This window comes from Cnephaeus nilssonii, assembly GCF_951640355.1.
Source record: "Cnephaeus nilssonii genome assembly, chromosome: 15".
In the NCBI taxonomy this organism is placed as follows: Eukaryota; Metazoa; Chordata; class Mammalia; order Chiroptera; family Vespertilionidae; genus Cnephaeus; species Cnephaeus nilssonii.
In genome coordinates, this window is record NC_137086.1 from 56,681,145 (window position 1) to 56,699,276 (window position 18,132).

Genomic DNA, 18,132 nt, shown 5'->3' on the forward strand with positions numbered 1-18,132 from the left:
GAGGGAGGTTAAGAGACAACCCCCTCCAATAGAGGGGTGCCCTCTGGAAGGCGATAAGGCAGGAGACTCCTTTCCCGATTGGGAGCGGGGTTGGGGGGCGCCCCACCAGGGCCTGTTCGCAGAGTAGCTTGGGGTTCCCTCCGCACAGCCAAGGGGAGGAAGGCAGAGGCCGGGCCACTTCCCTGGGGGGGGGGGGGGAGGGAGTTTGGAAGAACAGCAGGCAGAGGGCGGGCATGGCAGGTGCCAAGGACTGGCGCCCTGGATCCACAGCTGGGCCTCGGGGCTTGTGTGCCTGTGGCAGGCCGGCGGGCATCTGGGGAGGTGGGGATGGCAAAAATCCCGAGTTGGATACTTTAAGGGACAACCCAAGAGGTAAGTCCTCAGCAGAGAAGATCTGGAGAAGAATCAGGCTGAGAAACTAAGTAAGGAACATGTTTGGCGACAAAGCAGGCCCACATCTAATAGTCATAGGGCAATGTCTGTCTACCAGGTATCTAGGTTATAAGGAGCTGTTAGGCTGCTAAATAAAATGTCTACCTTCCGACCTTACACATACATGTTTATACGGATGACAGGGAAGACGAGGGTCTTTAGAATCCTCAGACTCCTAGGAAGTCCATGCCAGAACCTGGGAACGCTGGGAGGCAGGCCCTGGCCTCTGCTCACACTCACCCCTCCTGCCCTCCCATCTCTAACTCCATCCCGCAGCGTGAGGGCCTCGCGTGTGGCATGGGGACATGCAGCCTGAAGCTCAAGCTCAAGCTCAAGCTCAAGCTCAAGACACAGACGGCTGCTCTTTGGCTGCCACCCAGGCCCCTAGGTGGGCACCCCTTGCCTGTCAGCTCTACATTTCAGCCTCTCACAAAGGCCTGCTCTTTAGGTAAAACATTTTGAAGAAAGAAAACTTAATAAAACTTTTTAAAAGAAAATTGTGTGTGTGTGTGTGTGTGTGTGTGTTTTAAAATATATTTTTATTGATTTCAGAGAGGAAGGGAAAAGGAGAGAGATAGAAACATCCATGATGAGAGAGAATCATGGTGGATCGGCTGCCTCCTGCAAGTCCCCCACTGGGGATGGAGCCCACAACCCGGGTATGTGCCCTCGACCGGAATCGAACCTGGGACCTTTCAGTTCACAGGCTAACGTTCTATCCACGGAGCAAAACCGGCCAGGGCAAGAAAGTTTTTAAAGGTTCTGTGAACAGTGATAAGAAATGTGTTTGTTTTGTTTTGTTTTTTTTTTTTACAATCAGGAAGTTAATAAAATGAAAAGCTCCGTGGAAAGGAAGAGTTTAAGGGAAATGTTCCGCTCTTCCTGCATGTTGTGCTGTATAAACGTTTTTATGGATCATATTGGTCTTTTTCAGATGAGGTGTCTCCAGGAGTCTTCCCGTCCAGTTTGCACAGCCCAGAGCTGCTCATTATTCCACCACGTGGATTTGGGTCTGAGTTGAAAAACCGATTTTCCCTCCTGTGTTTCATTCTCTTCTGAGCCTGTCTCCACTCCCCACACAGACACCTCGACACCAGGCACTGGGGTGTGTGCCCCGCCAAGCAAGTCTGCGACAGGGGCTGGGTCTCCTTCAATTCAGCTCACTCCTGCCCGAATTACCATCCCTCCCAACACTTTTGTCATTCATTCCTTGAATCAAGTCCGCTTTGCTTTCGGCACCTTGTGGCTTCTGTCTTCCTGACCAGACACATCTCAAACACTGTCGTCTTTAGGAACTCACTGCAAGTCAGGGAGTGGATGATAATTAGAAGAGGAAATAATTCTCAGAGGTTTGGCACCATTCATACACCCCCATCTCTGGTTTTCTCAATTGTCAAAGGAAGCTATAATTACCTGATTGCTCTCTGGAATAAGTAAGATGATGTAAGGAAAAAACCTGGGACACAGCCCATATCTCATCCACCTTTGCGTCTATTTTCCATCCAGTGCAAGCCCCCATTCCTTTTATTGTTCCCAAGAGGTAGTGGCCTGAATAGTCACTCACAAACCCAATTCTTGTGAAAACCCATACAAGGGACCTAGAAAGAAGCCAGGTTAACGAAACTGCTTAGTTATCGTCACCTGGTCTTCATTAGTCCCAGTGCCGACTTTCCTCTCAGTCCCGCACAACAGAACGTTTTGAAGACCCGCAGTTGATTCTCATTTTTATGACTGGATGGATGAAAACACTTAGCTTCTTTCTCATGCTCAGATCTAGTTCTTATTCCTGTAAGCAAGCAGGACGTCCAGGGGTGCAGAGACGGCAGGCCTGCCGTAGGCCCATGCATAAGTTATGAAGTTTGCTTGTTACCAAGGCCACCTGTGACGTCAGCAGCAGCGTCGGCTGACAGGTGCTGGAGAGGTGGCTCCGGGACCGGCAGTGTGGGTGTAAATAGATTCCTGTTGCTGGTTGGAAACAGCAAACTGGATTTCTGACATTCAGAGTAAATCCTGTCATCTGCTCCTGCGCTTCCGGTGTGGAACGTGTCCTCCCATCAAGGTAAGCAAAAAGGCCACGCTCTCCCTTGTTGATTCTCTGTGGGTGCTGAACTCTCAGGACTGTCAGTCAACGCACGTTCTTGGTGTGAGATGGGGTTGGCTGAGTTTTGGCATATTCAGAAGCAGGGGTAATCACACCCCCCTTTGCTTATGTGTTAAACTCTGTTATCTGGAATGGCTCATTTTATAATACATTTTTGTGTTCAAATGTTCCATTAACTGAGTTCATACTAAATACATCATGTGAGTTATCCACTTAAAAATGAGAAGACAAGATCCACTAAAGCCAAAAATAATACTAGATACAACTTCTTTTTCATTTATTTTTTATAATTCAGATAGTGGGCCAGTTTTCTGTAGCTCCTCCCTCCACCTCTGTAAGCACGACTGTGGGCCACCAGTAGCTGTACAGACTGGAAGGTCCCCATCCCTCCAGGGGTTCCCAGGTGTATGTGCTGGGCCTCTTTAACACAATCAAAGTGGTTTTTAGCAAAAACAAAGAAGAGTTTGTGGAGGACAACTTTTTGCCTGAATCCAAGGGTTTAAGCAACATCTTCAGGACTTGGTCACCCTGTCTTCATCCCTTGGAATCGCTACATACACAGACAGGCGCCCATTACTGGCTCCCAGCACAGAGCCTGGCTCTCCACAGGCTTGGGGCTTAGAGCTAACTGAACAAACTGGTTTGGAGGCACATGATGGAAGACACTCCTTCAGGAAAAGCCTGTAGGGGAGCAGGGGTGGGGGGTGGGGGGGAGGCAAGAATGTGGTCTCCGGTCAAATCTGACCTGTGCTGACCCACGGGATATTACCCTGGAGGCAAGGAGGCCTGACCATTTACACTCCATATCATTTAGTCATTGGTTAGGGTCACCCTGGGGAAGGTATTACTCTCCAGGGAAAATAGGTCTGCAGCTCAGAGCAATCGCATGGGAGGGGGCAGCTGTGAGCCATCAGCGGCCAAGTCAGAGCACCAGGTGCTCTGGCTGGTGGAGTCTGCATGGGCCCCACAGCACCCACTACTTACGTTTAGTGGGACTTTTCCTGTGGGTACATCTTGCTTTGGGAACCAGGGTTTCCAGACACATAGCACAAATCCCCCCAGTAGGACAACGAGAAAGGTCACTCCTATCTCCACCACTAGGTCCTGCTATCAGTGGAGTCTACCTTTTGGGAGCAGCACATTTTAATGGATGGGAAACCATCCTGTCACAGGAGCTCATCAATGGCCTGAGAGAGGCTTATGTGTGGGCATTGATGGTCCAGGGCCCTGGTTGGCAAATTGCAGCTCACAAGCCACATGCGGCTCTTTGGCCCCTTGAGTGTGGCTCTTCCACAAAATACCACGGCCTGGGTGAGTCTATTTTGAAGAAGTGGCGTTAGAAGAAGTTTAAGTTTAAAAAATTTGGCTCTCAAAAGAAATTGCAATCGTTGTACTGTTGATATTTGGCTCTGTTGACTAATGAGTTTGCTGACCACTGCTTCAGGATAAGGGGGATTGCACTGAGCTGAGGGTGTGGCTGGAGCTGTAGGGTTGTAAGCTGACCTTCTGAGGGCCACTCTTTGCCTTGGGAGTTTGGCACAGTCTTAATGACGTGGCCCCGAGTCTGTGCTCACTTCAGCTATGACGTCTTGAAACTGATTACCCCCTACTTTTTGGAGAGCAGTTCCCTTGTTTGCTATGCTTCTGAAACATGAAGTCACTGATGATGTTGCTCAATTAAAGAACTTTGTTTTTAATCAATGTGTTCTGGGTAATACAATTAGAGAGTTATAAATTTAGCAAAATTACTTTAGATAGTAGGTTGATCACTTTGTTTTTGTGTATCATCTCAAATATACTATATTACATTCTTTGGTATCTAAAATTCTAAGGCAGTGCTACCTGCTGTGTTTCTGCTTGGTATCCTTCCTCTGACCACAGGGACTGGCTTTCCATATAGAATCCTCCGCCCCCACCTTTAGTCCATGAGGTCTATGGGGCCAATCCCAGCACTGGCTGTAGGGGTGGGCACATGAATTGTACCTGATCTGTCAGCATATCCTTCCCTGAGGTGGGCTGCCTTCGCCAGGTCAATGCATCCACCTCCGGCTGCTGATCCACGGAGCATCCCTTCTCTAAAGAATTGCCCTCAGCTCAGGAACAACCTCACCTGATTCACAGTGTAGATGTGCCCTCTACACTGTGCCTGGCCATGGGGAGGGCAACTGGGAGGCAGCCCTCAGCTAACAAGTGAATGATGTGGATAACGTTTGTGTCCCCCACCAAATTCGTATGTTGAAGCCCCAGTGTGATGGTATTTGGAGGTGGGGACTTTGGGAGGCAATTTGGGTTAGATTAGGTCATGAAGGTGGGATCCTCATGATGGGGTTAGTGCCTGCTAGAAACAGGAGGAACCACGATATGTGTCTCTACCATGTGAGGACACAAGAAGGCTGCCATCTGCAAACCAGGAAGAGAGTCCTCAACAGACACTGAATCTGCTGGCACCTTGATCTCAGACTTCCGGCCTTTAGAACTATGTTTCTTGTTTAAGTCCCAGGCAATGGTATCCTATATAATAAAAGGCTAATATGCAAATCAACCGAACAGTGAAATAACCAGTCACTATGATGCACACTGACCACTAGGGGGCAGACTCTCAATGCACGAGCTGCCCCCTGGTGATCAGTGCACTCCCACAGAGAGAGTGCTGCTCAGCCAGAAGCCATGGTGGGGGGGGGGGGGAGAGGGGAGGGAGAAGGGGGACGGCTCTCCCGCCACCAAGGCAGCGCTAAGGATGTGGGCCTAAGCCATCAGTTGAACATCCCCAAGGGCTCCCGGACAGCGAGAGGGCATAGGCCAGACTGAGGGACCCCCCCGCCCCCCCCCCCCCCCCCCCCCGCCGCAAAGTGCATGAATTTCATGCACCGGGCCTCTAGTTTTATTATAGCAGCCTGAACTAAGACATGGGGTACCAAATGCTGGCCCCTTTAAAGGGAGCAACTCTGCAGTATGATTTATGCTCTAGAGCACCCCCCCCCCCCCCCCCCCCCCCCCCGTGGCCATATATCAGGCCAAGATACTGCTTATCTCTGTCCCATTCCCTATTGACTCAGTCCCTTCCGGCTGCTCTATCAGAATACAAAAGACTGGGTGGCTTACAAACAACAGAACTTTATTTCTCACTGTTCTGGAGGCTGGAAGTCCAAGATCAAGCACTGGCAGAGTCAGTATCTGGTGAGGCCTGATTCCAGCTGTTTTGCCCTGGTGTCCTCACAGGGTGGAAGGGGCAAGAGAGCTCTCTGGGGTCTGAAATAAGGACACAAATCCCACATGCCAGGCTCTAACCCCCATGACCTAATCACTTCCCAAATGTCCCCCCTTTATTAATATTACATGGGGTTAGGTTTCAGCAGATGAATTTTGGGGGACGCACGGTGTAGACCACAGCACTCTCCTGCTTCACTCCCTCAGTGACTCGTGTCACCCAGACCCTGTGTCAGGACACACCTGGTTCAGGGAGTGCAGCCTGAGAAAGTCATCCTGGGAAAGGTCCTGGGAAGCAGACGCTGAGGACAGACTCTGAGCTGGGTCTCTCACCAGCCAGCTGGCAATGCGTGCCCCACGCTCACGCTAAGGGGAGTGCTGGCAAAACTCTCATAATTTTCAAATTTTAATCTTTCAATTACAGTTGATATACAATATTATATTCATATCAGGTGTACAGCACCGTGATTAGACATGTATATAACATATGCAGTGATCACCCTGATAAGTCTAGTACCCACCTGACACCTCACAACATGGTCATAATTTAGCTGCTCAATTGCCACTTTTTCTCTGGATGCTTTAAGATTTTTTCTGGTGTTCAATTTTTAGCAGTTGAACTATGTGGTGTTTCTAGGGGTGGGGTTGTTTTATTACAAAATGTTTTTGAAATGTTTCCCCCAGCACAGGACTGCTGATTAGTCCAGGCCCTATTCCTCAGCCTGAGCCCAGATTGTCAAATGCACCTGAGAAAATAAACAGTCATGATACTAACTAAGGTCTCCAAGAGCTTCCCCTCTGGAATTCCAGGCCGGCTCACCATTCTTGCTTCCACAGCGATCTGCATTTTGGAATAGAATGTGTATAATTCATCTGACATGCAGGACCTTTGACCTGTGGTGATCTATTTTATCCTAACCAGAAGGGCAAGTCTGAGGTCCCTCTTTTCATCTCCATTTGAGGGGAATTTTGAACGAGAGAATAAAACTGAACAAGTCACAGAATTTCAGCATTGGAAATTTGTCTGCCCACCAACACAGGGCTTGACCTTTCTAAATAACACCCTTGTCAACCCTCTTTGCAAACCGCCTGGGGAAGGATGTTTACTAGCCCCCAGGCAACAGTGCTCCTAGGATCTGTGAGAATTTTGTCTTCAGATGCCCATTCAGGCTCGTGGAGGACCTTCTCCTGCCATGTGGCTTTCACCCTTGTTCTGAGGAGCATCACAGTAAAAGTTGGGCAAGACTGTTTGTTCTACACATGCAAATAACGAGGACCTCAGGCGTGTTTCATCATTAACCATTTCTTAAGCTGATGCAGCTAGGAGGTCCGCTTTCCATTCTATTTCTCTGAGCCGATCTCATTGTCTGAATCACGCTTTTCACCTGCTGCTAAGCCACAACCTACTCTATACAATCAGGCCAGCAGGGGAGCAGTTAGGGGCGATCAGGCTGGTAGGGGAGCAGTTAGGGGCGATCAAGTAGGCAGAGGGGTTAGATCCTGACAATTAACCCATTCATCCTTTTAGTATTTCATAGATTACTTTCCCATTGTAAAAGTAAAACTAGATGAACATCACATTGGAGAGAAACACCCTTGGGTGCCAGTCAGCGTGGGCTGTGACCCTGTCACTTCCATTCACAGACAGGAAGAGATGGAGTATTTTGTCTTTGATGACATCGGATCCATGATTCCGAACGAGGCCATCAGGAGACTCATCTTGCCGATGACGGTTCAGCTTTGCCATCTGATCATGTCCACGGAGAGGAACGACGCGGAGAGTGAGACATTCACCTCTCTGGAGAAGACCGCAGAGGAATTGGCTCAGGCGAGTGAGGAGTTTGTGCAAATCGCGAAAAGGTAATGATTTCAAAGATTGTGAGCCCTTTACACTGACACGTCTGCAGAAGGAGAGTAATAGAGCCTTATTTGAGTCAAGTCAGGTGTGAAAAATAAATTGATAATACATAAAGAAGGCCTGCCGGTGTGGCTCAGTGGTTGAGCATCGACCCCATGAACCAAGAGGTCACTGGTTTGATTCTCGGTCAGGGCACATGCCCTGAATTTGGGCTCAGTCCCTAGTAGGGAGGCATGCAGGAGGCTGCTGATTCATGTTTCTCTCACATTGATATCTCTCTCTATCCCACTCCCTTCCTCTCTCTCTCCAAAAATATCAATAAAAACACATTTAAAAAATATAAAGTAAACTTGCTTATGTTATGTTATTAGTTGGGGTGTAATTTCAATTTGAAAACATTTCAGAATTAGTTGGGTGGGTTTTGCATTAAGAAGCAGTTGTATGTCCCATCATAAGGTTTCTAGATTCATTCCTATTTCACAGATTGTTTTTATTATAGGGAGAAGAATTCTCAGAGTTGTCTAAACATCATTTTCATGTCTACCATTCAGTGCATGGGGCCTGGTCCTTTTAGTAAACCTGCATGCAAATTATCCTATATAATAAAGAACTAATATGCAAATGGTCTTCACTCCCTTATGCCGTCATGCCTTAATGGCTCAGACACTCAACACTGGGGAGAGAGGAATGGGGACCAGCCAGGCTGCGGCCTGGGAGAGGGACAAGCTGTCCCGCCTCACAGTCCTGGGCACCTGTGGCTATGGCCCCGGGCAAAGCCAGTCTGGGTCCTGGGTGCCTGCTGCCGGTCAGAGGGAGGGAATCCTGGGTCTCGGGTGTGGGGCAAGGTGGTTAGGGGCTATCAGGCCAGCAGGGGAGCAGTTAGGGATGATCAGGCAGGCAGGCAGAGGGGTTAGGGGTGATCAGGCAGGCAAGCAGGTGAGTGGTTAGGAGCCAGTGGTCCTGGATCGTGAGAGGCAGTAGGACATTCCCCTAGGGGTCCCAGATTGGAGAGGGTGCAGGCCAGGCTGAGGGACCCTCCCCCCATGCATGAATTTCATGCACCGGGCCTCTTTCCATATTGAATTCCAATCCCAGGTTTAATAGAAAAGGACCTAGTTATAGCAACAAAACTGAACTCTATAAATGAAAGTTGATTGCAACTTACATGTTGTAACAAAAGTGTTACACTTTTACTGCCCAACCATACTGTAGATGCTGCAGCCAGATTTCCTGTGTTTGAGTCCCACCTGAACACTTACTAATTGTCTGGCTAAGTTCTGAAACCTGTCTGTGCCTCATCTGTCAGGGTAGAAGTGATAACCAACCCTCCTTCACAGGACTGTCATCGGGGCATGAGAAAGTCACTGTGCCTGGAGCATGGCAGCAATGAACAATTGCTTCAGCTATATCTGTCAAATAGAAAGAGTCCCATAAGTATTCCCCTAACCACTGAGTATGCCAGCCAGGGTAGATAACAAAATTTGGATATTGACTTTGGATTAGATAATAGCATTGTGTCAGTATTTAATTTCCTGATTTTGGTGATTGTTCTGTGTTTATGAAAATGAGCGTCCTTTCCACAGGGAACCCATGTTGAATTATTTGGGGGCAAAGAAGCATCATATTTGGAATTTTCTACACACACACACATATACATGGACACACACATTGACACATGCACATACACCCACACATGCACACACACATCCATACACATGCATAGAGAGAAAGAGAGAATAATAAATATGGCAAAATGACAACAATCGGTGAATCTGGCTGATGGATATATCAGAGTTTGCTACATTATTTTTTGCAACTTTTTTGAAAGTTTAAAATTATATAAAAATAAAAAGTGACAAAATATTGTTGCAGATAATCATGCTCAAAAGTTAAATGACTTGGAAATAAAGAGGATTCAAAACTGTCTATGAGTCATCAAAAAATTGAGACTAGGATCACCATATGGTTCAACAACACCGCTTTTGGGCTTATACCTAAAAGAAGTGAAAGCAGACTCGTATAGATATCTGCACATCTATGCTTATAGCAGCATGATTCACAACAGCCAAAAACATTGTGCCAACATTTAATTTCCTGATTTTGAAGATAGTTCTGTGTTTATGTAAAATGAAAAAAAATCATAAAAAATTTGCTAAGATATTAATTTACTTAGGAGTTTGAGAACATAGTGATTGTACACCAATTTCATAGTCTTTTGTACATCCTAAGTTTTCTAATGCAATGCATTTTGTAATCACACAAAAAAAGGTACGTTACGTTTGGGAGAAGATAAATGTCCTTTTGGTCTGTTTCAATAGTGTCTGTTCTGGGCAGTAAATTATTGACAAAGAGAATTACCCGTGCTCATGACCATGGGAAACGGTCCAGCCCGTCCATCGGGGCAATACTGCAAACAATGCGTGTTCTGGCTTGGGCTGGGCTCCCCCGGCTGTCAGGCCGCTGCTGGAGCCGAGAGGAGAGGCAGTGGAGGCCTCGGAGCAGGCCAAGCGTGGGCTGCTGAGTTCCAGTGCTCCTGCCAGCTCAGCTCTCAGGCGCCAGAAAGAAGCCACCACGGCACAGAGCAGAGCTGGCAGCAGGCGGGGCGTCGGGAAGACCCCACAAGGGGAGGCCAGCACAAGTGCATGCTTCCTTTTGCTTCAAAATATATCCCATGGGGACTATTTAGAAAATGCGGATGAGGTGAGGAAGAAAGGAATTACCCATAAGCCTACATCCCAGAGATAACCACAACAAACACAGGGGTGTATATTTATTCCAGACATTTTCTCTTTCTCTCCCTCTTTCCCACTTCCTATTCCCATCCTTTTTTCTTCCCATCCCTCCTTCTTCCTTAAAAAAAAAAAAGTATATAAAGCACTGTGTAACTATGTGTATTCATATCCATAAATACACATATGTATCCATGGATATGTAGGTGTAAATGGACCTCATATATGTGCAAGCAGGGATATGGATATGTAAAATTAGTCACACTGATTGGTGAACAGGGCCGGCTCCTGGGTTGCCTTTTCCAGAGGTACCATTTGCTCCAGAGTCCGGGGACTGAGCAGGGCCTTTGAGGTGTGCCCTGCACAGTCAGCATGAGCATCCTGGCAGCAGCTCTGGGACAGACGGTGCTAAACACATCTCCTGCCCCCACTTCAACATCAGTCTCTCCTGGACCTTGAGGTCGGGGGTTTCCAGTTATCTTTTTGGTCTGATTTCTAGTATAATTGCACTGTGGCTTAGCAAATCCTTTGTATGATTTAAAAAATATTTTTTATTTGATTTCAGAGAGAGGAAGGGAGAGAGAGAAACATCAATGATGAGAGATAATCATGGATTGGCTGCCTCCTACAAGCCTTTACTGGGGATCAAGCCCGCAGCCCAGGCATGTGCCCTGACCAGAGAATCAAACCCTGACCTCCTGATTTGTGGGTTGATGCTCACCCACTGAGCCCACTGGCCAGGCCTCTGTATGATTTTTGAGCCATGTTTTGTAGCCCAGCATTTAGTCTATATTTGTAAATGTGCCCTGTGCTCTCAACTAGACATGCATTCTATTACTGGATGTATATGTCATCTAGGCCAAATTTATATGTTCAGATCTTCTGTCCCCATTTGCTTTTCTTTTGTTTCTCCTTCCTTCCTTCCTTCCTTCCTTCCTTCCTTCCTTCCTTCCTTCCTTCCTTCCTTCCTTCCTTCCTTCCTTCCTTCCTTCTTCCCTTCCTTCCTTCTTTTCCTTCTTTTCTTCCTTCCTTCTTTTCTTTCTTCCTCTTTTCTTTCTTTTTTTGGCTGAGAAAAGTGTGATAAAAACCTCTCTCTGTGATTGCATTTAATTGTCTCTCCTTAAGCTTTTCCAGTCTGTGGCAGTTCCTTATTCTTTCTTTGTCTTTCATGACCCTGGCACTGTGACAAGTACTGGTCAGTCATTTTGTAGAATATCTATCAATTTGGGTTTGTCATTTCTTTTTGTTGATTAGATTGAGATTGTGCCTTTGTGGCAAGGATAACACAGAGGTGATGCTGTGTCTCTTGTCATGCATTCTCTCATGATATTACTCTGTCTTGTTACTGGTGATTTTACACTTTGTCATTAGGTTAAGCTGCTGTCTAATAGACACCTCCACTGTTTTCCCTTTGTGACTGGAATCTTGCAGTTTCTCTTCAGACTTTCATGCATTGACTCTAGTGTCCATCATTGTATCTTTTAATATATATATATATATATATATATTTATTGATTTCAGAGAGGAAGGGAGAGAGAGGTGGAAACATCAATGATGAGAGAAAAATCCTTGATTGGCTGCTTCCTGCACGCCCCCTACTGGGGATCGAGCCAGCAACCCAGGCATGTGTCCCCAACTGGGAATTGGACCCTGACCTCCTGGTTCATAGGTCAACCCTCAACCCCTGAGCCACGCCAGTCATTTTATCTTGCCTGCAAAAATTGAATCTGTGATGTTTGCCTAGTGATAATTTTTTCATGTCTCACATATATTAATTGAAATTCCTCTGTATACAAAGGTTATCCTTTCTCTCCCATTCAATTACATTTATTTATTCAATTATACATTATAGACTCATGGATATTTATTTGATTTTGTGGGTTTTAATCCAATACTGTCTTCATTTATTTTATCGTTCAGTTCATTCCTGCTTTGTTCACTGGGGGCTCCTCCCGTGAGCTCCGGTGTTTTTAAGAGACATCTCCATTTTTTTAAAAGCACTTCCTTATTTTCCAGGCTCATCTTGTATTTTTTTCCAGCCCCAGCCCTGAAATCTTCCCCAACAGCCCTGTTTTCTTTACTGGAGAACACTGTTTGGAAACCAAGATATGGGCTCTAAATGTGCTCATGAATGACCACAGGTGTTGTTGCTCCTCGGGCCTCAGCAGACAGAGCTAAGATTATATGCATGTATGCCAATTCATGGATGCACACTCCTCCATACTTCTCTGTGTCTGAACACATATTCATATGTAACATTCATATGTAATCATCCTGACACCTTCCATTTCAATCCAGCATCAATCCCTCTCCTTATTTGCAACTTCTTTCTTTAGCAGTGGAAATCCTCACTCTCATGATCCACAACAGATCCACTTACCTGTTCAACCCTCACATACACATGAAGCCGCAGAGTTCACCCGTAACCATCTGAGCCCGAGATGGACTAACTGTCTTTGGACAGTGTGCATGCAGTTCTTATTGTTTTTAGCCTGACTCTATCCTGGAAAAAATGCTGTTCTCCAAAGTTACCTAGGTTAGTTCTTTTCTTGCCCAAAGTATTATAATGTTATTCATTTGTAATTGTATTCAATTTGTATTGCTGCATCATAAATTACCATTTAGCAACTTAAAACAATACCCATTTATTATCTCACAGTGTCTGTGGTCAGGAGTCTGGGTCTGGGGCAGCTGGTTTGCTAACTCATCAGGCTGGGTGACCTGGTGACCCAAGTGTTGACTGGGCTGCAATCTCACGTGAGGCTCGGGAATCCATCAGGCTCAATGGCTGTTGGCAGAATTCAACTCCTTGGGGTTGTAGAACCCAGGTCCTGACATGTGGCCCCCTCTACAATGTGACAGTTTACTCCTTCAAGGCCAACAATTGAGTGTCTCTTCAATAAGGATCCACTCTCTCTGGTAGGCACTCACCTGATTTGGCCAGGCCCACTATGATAATCTTTTGATTAACTCAAGACAACTGAATAGGGACCTTAATTACATTTGAAAAAAAAATCCCTTTTTTCATATAACAAAACATAATCAAACAGTGACATCCCATCCAATTCACAGGTCTTACCCACAGACCAGGAGAGGCCATTGAACAGGGCGTGCACCCAGGGGATGGGAACCTTGGGAGCCACCTTAGAATTCTACCATCTATCATAACTAGTTAGAGTCATTTCTTACTTTTCATAATTCATTCTAGGGTTTCCTTACATTCTAGGTATATTTTCTGATATATTCTTTCTTACCTAGGGTAGTAGACTATAGATATTGTTGTACACTTTCACTTTTTTAAAAAAACTTAACAACATATCCTGGAAATAGCACATATAATTTTACAAAAATATCCTTAATTTTGAAACAATTTCATAATATGCCATTATGTGTATGAAGGCACAACAATTTATTCAACCACTCTCCCACCAATAGGCATCTAGGTTGTTTCTAGGATTTGACATTATAAACAACTAGAAGCCCAGTGCACGGATTCGTGCACTGGTGGGGTCTCTTGGCCTGGCCTGAGGACATCCCCCGAGGGGTCCCGGATTGCAAGAGGGCTCAGGACAGGCAGAGGGACCCCACCAATGCAAGATTGGGGCGGGGAGGGACTGTGGGAGGGCTCCAAAGAGTGTCCAGCCCATCTTGCCCAGTCCTGATCGGCTGGACCCCAGCAGCAAGCTAACCTATCAGTTGGAGCGTCTGCCCCCTGGTGGTCAGTGCACGTCATAGTGACTGGTTGAACGGTCCAACGAATAGTCGAACACAGCACATTAGGCTTTTATTATATAGGCTACTGCAGCAAATAATGCTGTGTATGTGTACTTTCAAGTTATTGGGGATGGTAGAGTCCTAGTTGGGAGATTTGTGGATTAAAATATATATTAAATATGTATTAAGTTATTAGCCCTTTGTATTATTTATTGGATTATATTATTAATCCAACACACAGGTATATTAAATGATAAAGCAAAGTGTACATGGATAGTTATATTATCAGGTTTATAAATATGGGAATGTATTATGCATTAAGGTTTGAGCCCATTGTCTGTCATATATATTGCAGATATTTTCTCCCAGTTCACCATTTGTCTTGTGATTTTTTTAAATGTGTGTGTGTGTGTGTTTTTTTTTTTGCCATTTAAACTTTTAAAACTTTTGTGGAATTAAATTTATTTACTTATTCTTTTATTATCTTTGGACTTTGATTTATAGTTACAAAGATTTCTCTACACCAACATAAAAGAGGAATTCACTCATCTTTTCTTGTATGGTTTTGATTTTACATTTAGAATCTTTAATCCATTCGAAGTTCAAAATTGTATATGTACTGAGATAGGGAACTCACTTTATATTTTTCCAGATGGCTGCTCTACTCAGTTGCCCCAACACTATTTGTTCCAAGTTCTATCTTTCTTACCCAAGTAATTCAAGATGCCACCTTTATCTCTTCATGTGGCGTAATTTTAAAACACTGAATACAGTACAATATAAAATTATAGTGCTTCTAGATAGAATTGTCTCCTATAGAGAATTTATTTTATTCTGGTGGCAGTTAAACTAAGGAGAGACCATTCTTATCCAATCAAGTCTTGAGATGATCCAAGACCAGTTTTAGTCTTTCTAAGGAAATGCCTGTTTCCAGATTGTTCTCACTCCTAAGGTGTAGTCTTTGGGGTCTCAGCTGAAATCCTGGGGCGATCACCAGGTTCTGTCCACATTGACAAGACCCAGACCCTAATTCTTGTTTTCTCAGCACTGTGAGACCTCTGAGGTCACAGCATAGCTGCCCCTTTTCACATGGCTTTTCTGCCTCTTGGCCTGCGTTACTCAGTATGAAGTTCCACTGCCTTGTTTTTTCTCTAGACCCTTAAAATATCTGAAAAAAATTTTTTTTAGTATTTTATCTATCTTTTATAAGTGTTGTTGGTAGAAAGGTTGGTCTCAAATTTCCACTTCAAGCCATGAGCCTTGAAGTGGATATTTGAGACCGCTTATACTATGATTCGCATAATTTTAAAGGTCAAGCCAATAGTGTCATTCAAACCATAGATTAAAAGCAGGAAGGCATACAAATCATACATTAAAAAAAATAGTGGACATGGAAGACAGATCCAATTTGCAAATAATGGGACTTCTAGAAGGATAAAAATGAAGACATTGAGGAGAGGCAATAATTAAACAAATAATAGAAGAAGATTTCTCTGAGCCAGTTAATGACCCAAAATCTGTACATAATAACTGCTTCCTGTGTTCTAGGTGAGATTGTGGAGGAAAGATATGCATAAAGCATACGGTTGGTAATTCCTGAATTCTCAGTGCTTTCAGACAAAAGAAAGCAAACTACTTACGAAGGAAGTTTAATTAGCCTGGTATCAGATAGACTGGCCTCAGAGTTTGACCCATAACTGGAGGCAAGAAGATGCTGGAATCAAATATGTGAACTGGAGGGGACAGGCCCACCGCCAAGAATGCACCACCCAGACAGCTTCTCATTCAGTGGACCACTGGGAGAACATGAAAGCAGATGAGCAAGGACTTAGTGACTATCTCTCCTCGCACCCCAACTCAAGAAACTCAAGAGAAATATTGATGAGCGACTCTAACCCACAAGCGGAAACCAGAGACCTCAAGAGAAGAGAAGAGGAAGAAGAAAAGCATGTTGGGAAGGACAATACTATATGTGTCCTTGAAAGAGAAGATGCTAGGTCAAGGGACACTCGAATAGTTGCTTCAAGTTAAAAACATTAAACCAGCTCAGCCAAATCCCAAAGTGGCGATGGGAGTGAGGGAAGAGAGAGGAGAGCGGGGAAGCTCAGCGGGTCATCGGAGGGTTCTCTCTCTGTGTGAAGTACCTTATCTTCGAGGTCATACTAGGACATAGTCTTAAATTGCCTGAACACTGGACAATACACCCCCACTTCACAGTAGAGCCTGATGCTTCATAGCTGTGTTTCTCCCTCCTCTTTTTAACGCTGAGAAATGAAAAAACCCAGGAAGGGAGGCTGTGCGGATGAGGGCCCCACTCTGCGAATGAGCAGCTGTCAGGATGTGGCGCTGTCATATTTATAGGCCGAGCGACCTGAAGGTCAGCTGCGCTGATGAGCAAATGCTGCACAAGGAGTCAACGTAAAATAAAGGGAGGAGACAGCTGTTCTTCCCTCTGCTTTTCTGTCCCAGGGTTTCAACAGTTTGCCATGCTGGGCTGTTTGGGTTGAAGTGACACTGCACATGGGAGCCAGGGAACATTTCACATGAGGGAAGCTGGGGCCGGAGGGGATGGGGCGATGAAATTGGCTGCCGCTCATAAGGGACCACAAGCTGAGGGGAGCTGCTCAGTAACCTTGAGGTGGCACTTGCGAGTCCTCCCAGCCTTCACCTCCAAAGGCACAGCCCTCAGCCTTGTTCCTAAGGAACAACCGCTATCAGGACAGAGGACAGAGGGGGAAAGCTTCTCTTGGTTTGTTCTGTGTGGTTAGGGATTATTACTGGCAGAGGAATGTTTGCAATCACATGAACAGAACAGTTGCTGTGGACATCTGTGTTCATGGAAACAAATTTTTCTCCTCTTGTTAACACGATGGAAATGAGAGTCTACATATTTTTCCCAACAAAAAGAGGCTTATTGTGTTTTGTAGTAATTATACATGGTCATTACAGAAGATGAGACAATACAAAAGGAACAGAGCATATTTTAAAACACCGAAGATAGAGCTGCAGCTGGACGTTTATTCTCCTGGATACGTGGTTCTCTATGTAGATCTGCACGTAACTAAAAACAGTGAGATCTTGCCATATATGCTAGTATATAATTTGGTTTTATTTACATAACACTACATATTGGAGAGGGTGTGTCATCATAAAAATAGGCCTATGTCACCTTAAAAAATTAATGTATTAGGAGAAGGGGCTCCTAAGGTGACAGGAGAAGAGTTGACTTTGGATGGTGGGCACACGGTGCAATAGACAGATCTTATAACATAAAAACCCACACCTGAAACCTATATGTTCATGTTGACCAATGTCACCCCAATCAATTGAATTAATAAATATTTAAATTTAAAAAATATATCTATTTAAAATTATAGTTGACATACAATATTATATTAGTTTCAGGTGTACACTATAGTGATCCAATGTTTATATACCTTATGAAGTGATCACCACAGTAAGTCTGGTACCATCTGCCACTGTACAACATTATTACGATAATATTAACTGTGTTCCCAGTGCTCTACCTTACATCCGTGACTTATCTTAGGGTGAAGGGTTAGATCTCCATCACCATTTTAATGGCTTCATGGTGCTCTGTAACTTCTATGTATCATAATTTCCTGGTGGGTATGTTTCTTTGTTGTCACATTGCACGTTGGTAAATGCTGAGTGAGAACGTGTCTGCAGGCTGGCCGAGGACTCCGAGGAGGAGTGGCTCCGGGAAGAAATGGGCCCAGCTGCCGACTCTCTCATCACATCTGGGAGGAACATCATGCTGGTGGCTCAGAAGCTCCGAGTTCAGCCAGAATGTCAGAGCCACCGGGAGGAGCTAGTGTCCACAGCTCAGCAGGTCCTGCTGGACACCACGAAGGTGAGAGCTGGCTGGCGGGCTGGCCTGGGCAGAGAGCTCATCATGGGAGCCGTGGATGGGGCATGCTGCTCCCACAGTGGACACCTTCCCAGGAAGGAAACCTGCCCAAGTTCCTGCCAAGGTCACAGGCACAGAGTTCATTACCAATTGAATGAATGCTAAGTGTGGAAGCTGCCATAGGGAGCTGAGCACACATCCTGAGTGAGGCTCTATGGTC

General features: G+C 45.3%; 1 protein-coding gene across 1 annotated transcript in view; it reads left to right on the plus strand.

Moving 5' to 3' along the window:
• Positions 1–2,372: 2,372 nt before the first annotated feature.
• The window catches only part of LOC307111951 (uncharacterized protein), a 34,082-nt gene continuing 18,322 nt past the window's right edge, over positions 2,373–18,132 (plus strand). The window contains exons 1-3 of the mRNA XM_079792226.1: positions 2,373–2,491; positions 7,385–7,600; positions 17,732–17,915. Of these exons, the coding sequence (XP_079648352.1) occupies positions 7,395–7,600; positions 17,732–17,915 (390 nt within the window). The 5' untranslated portion in view covers positions 2,373–2,491; positions 7,385–7,394. The remainder of the gene's footprint in view (positions 2,492–7,384; positions 7,601–17,731; positions 17,916–18,132) is intronic.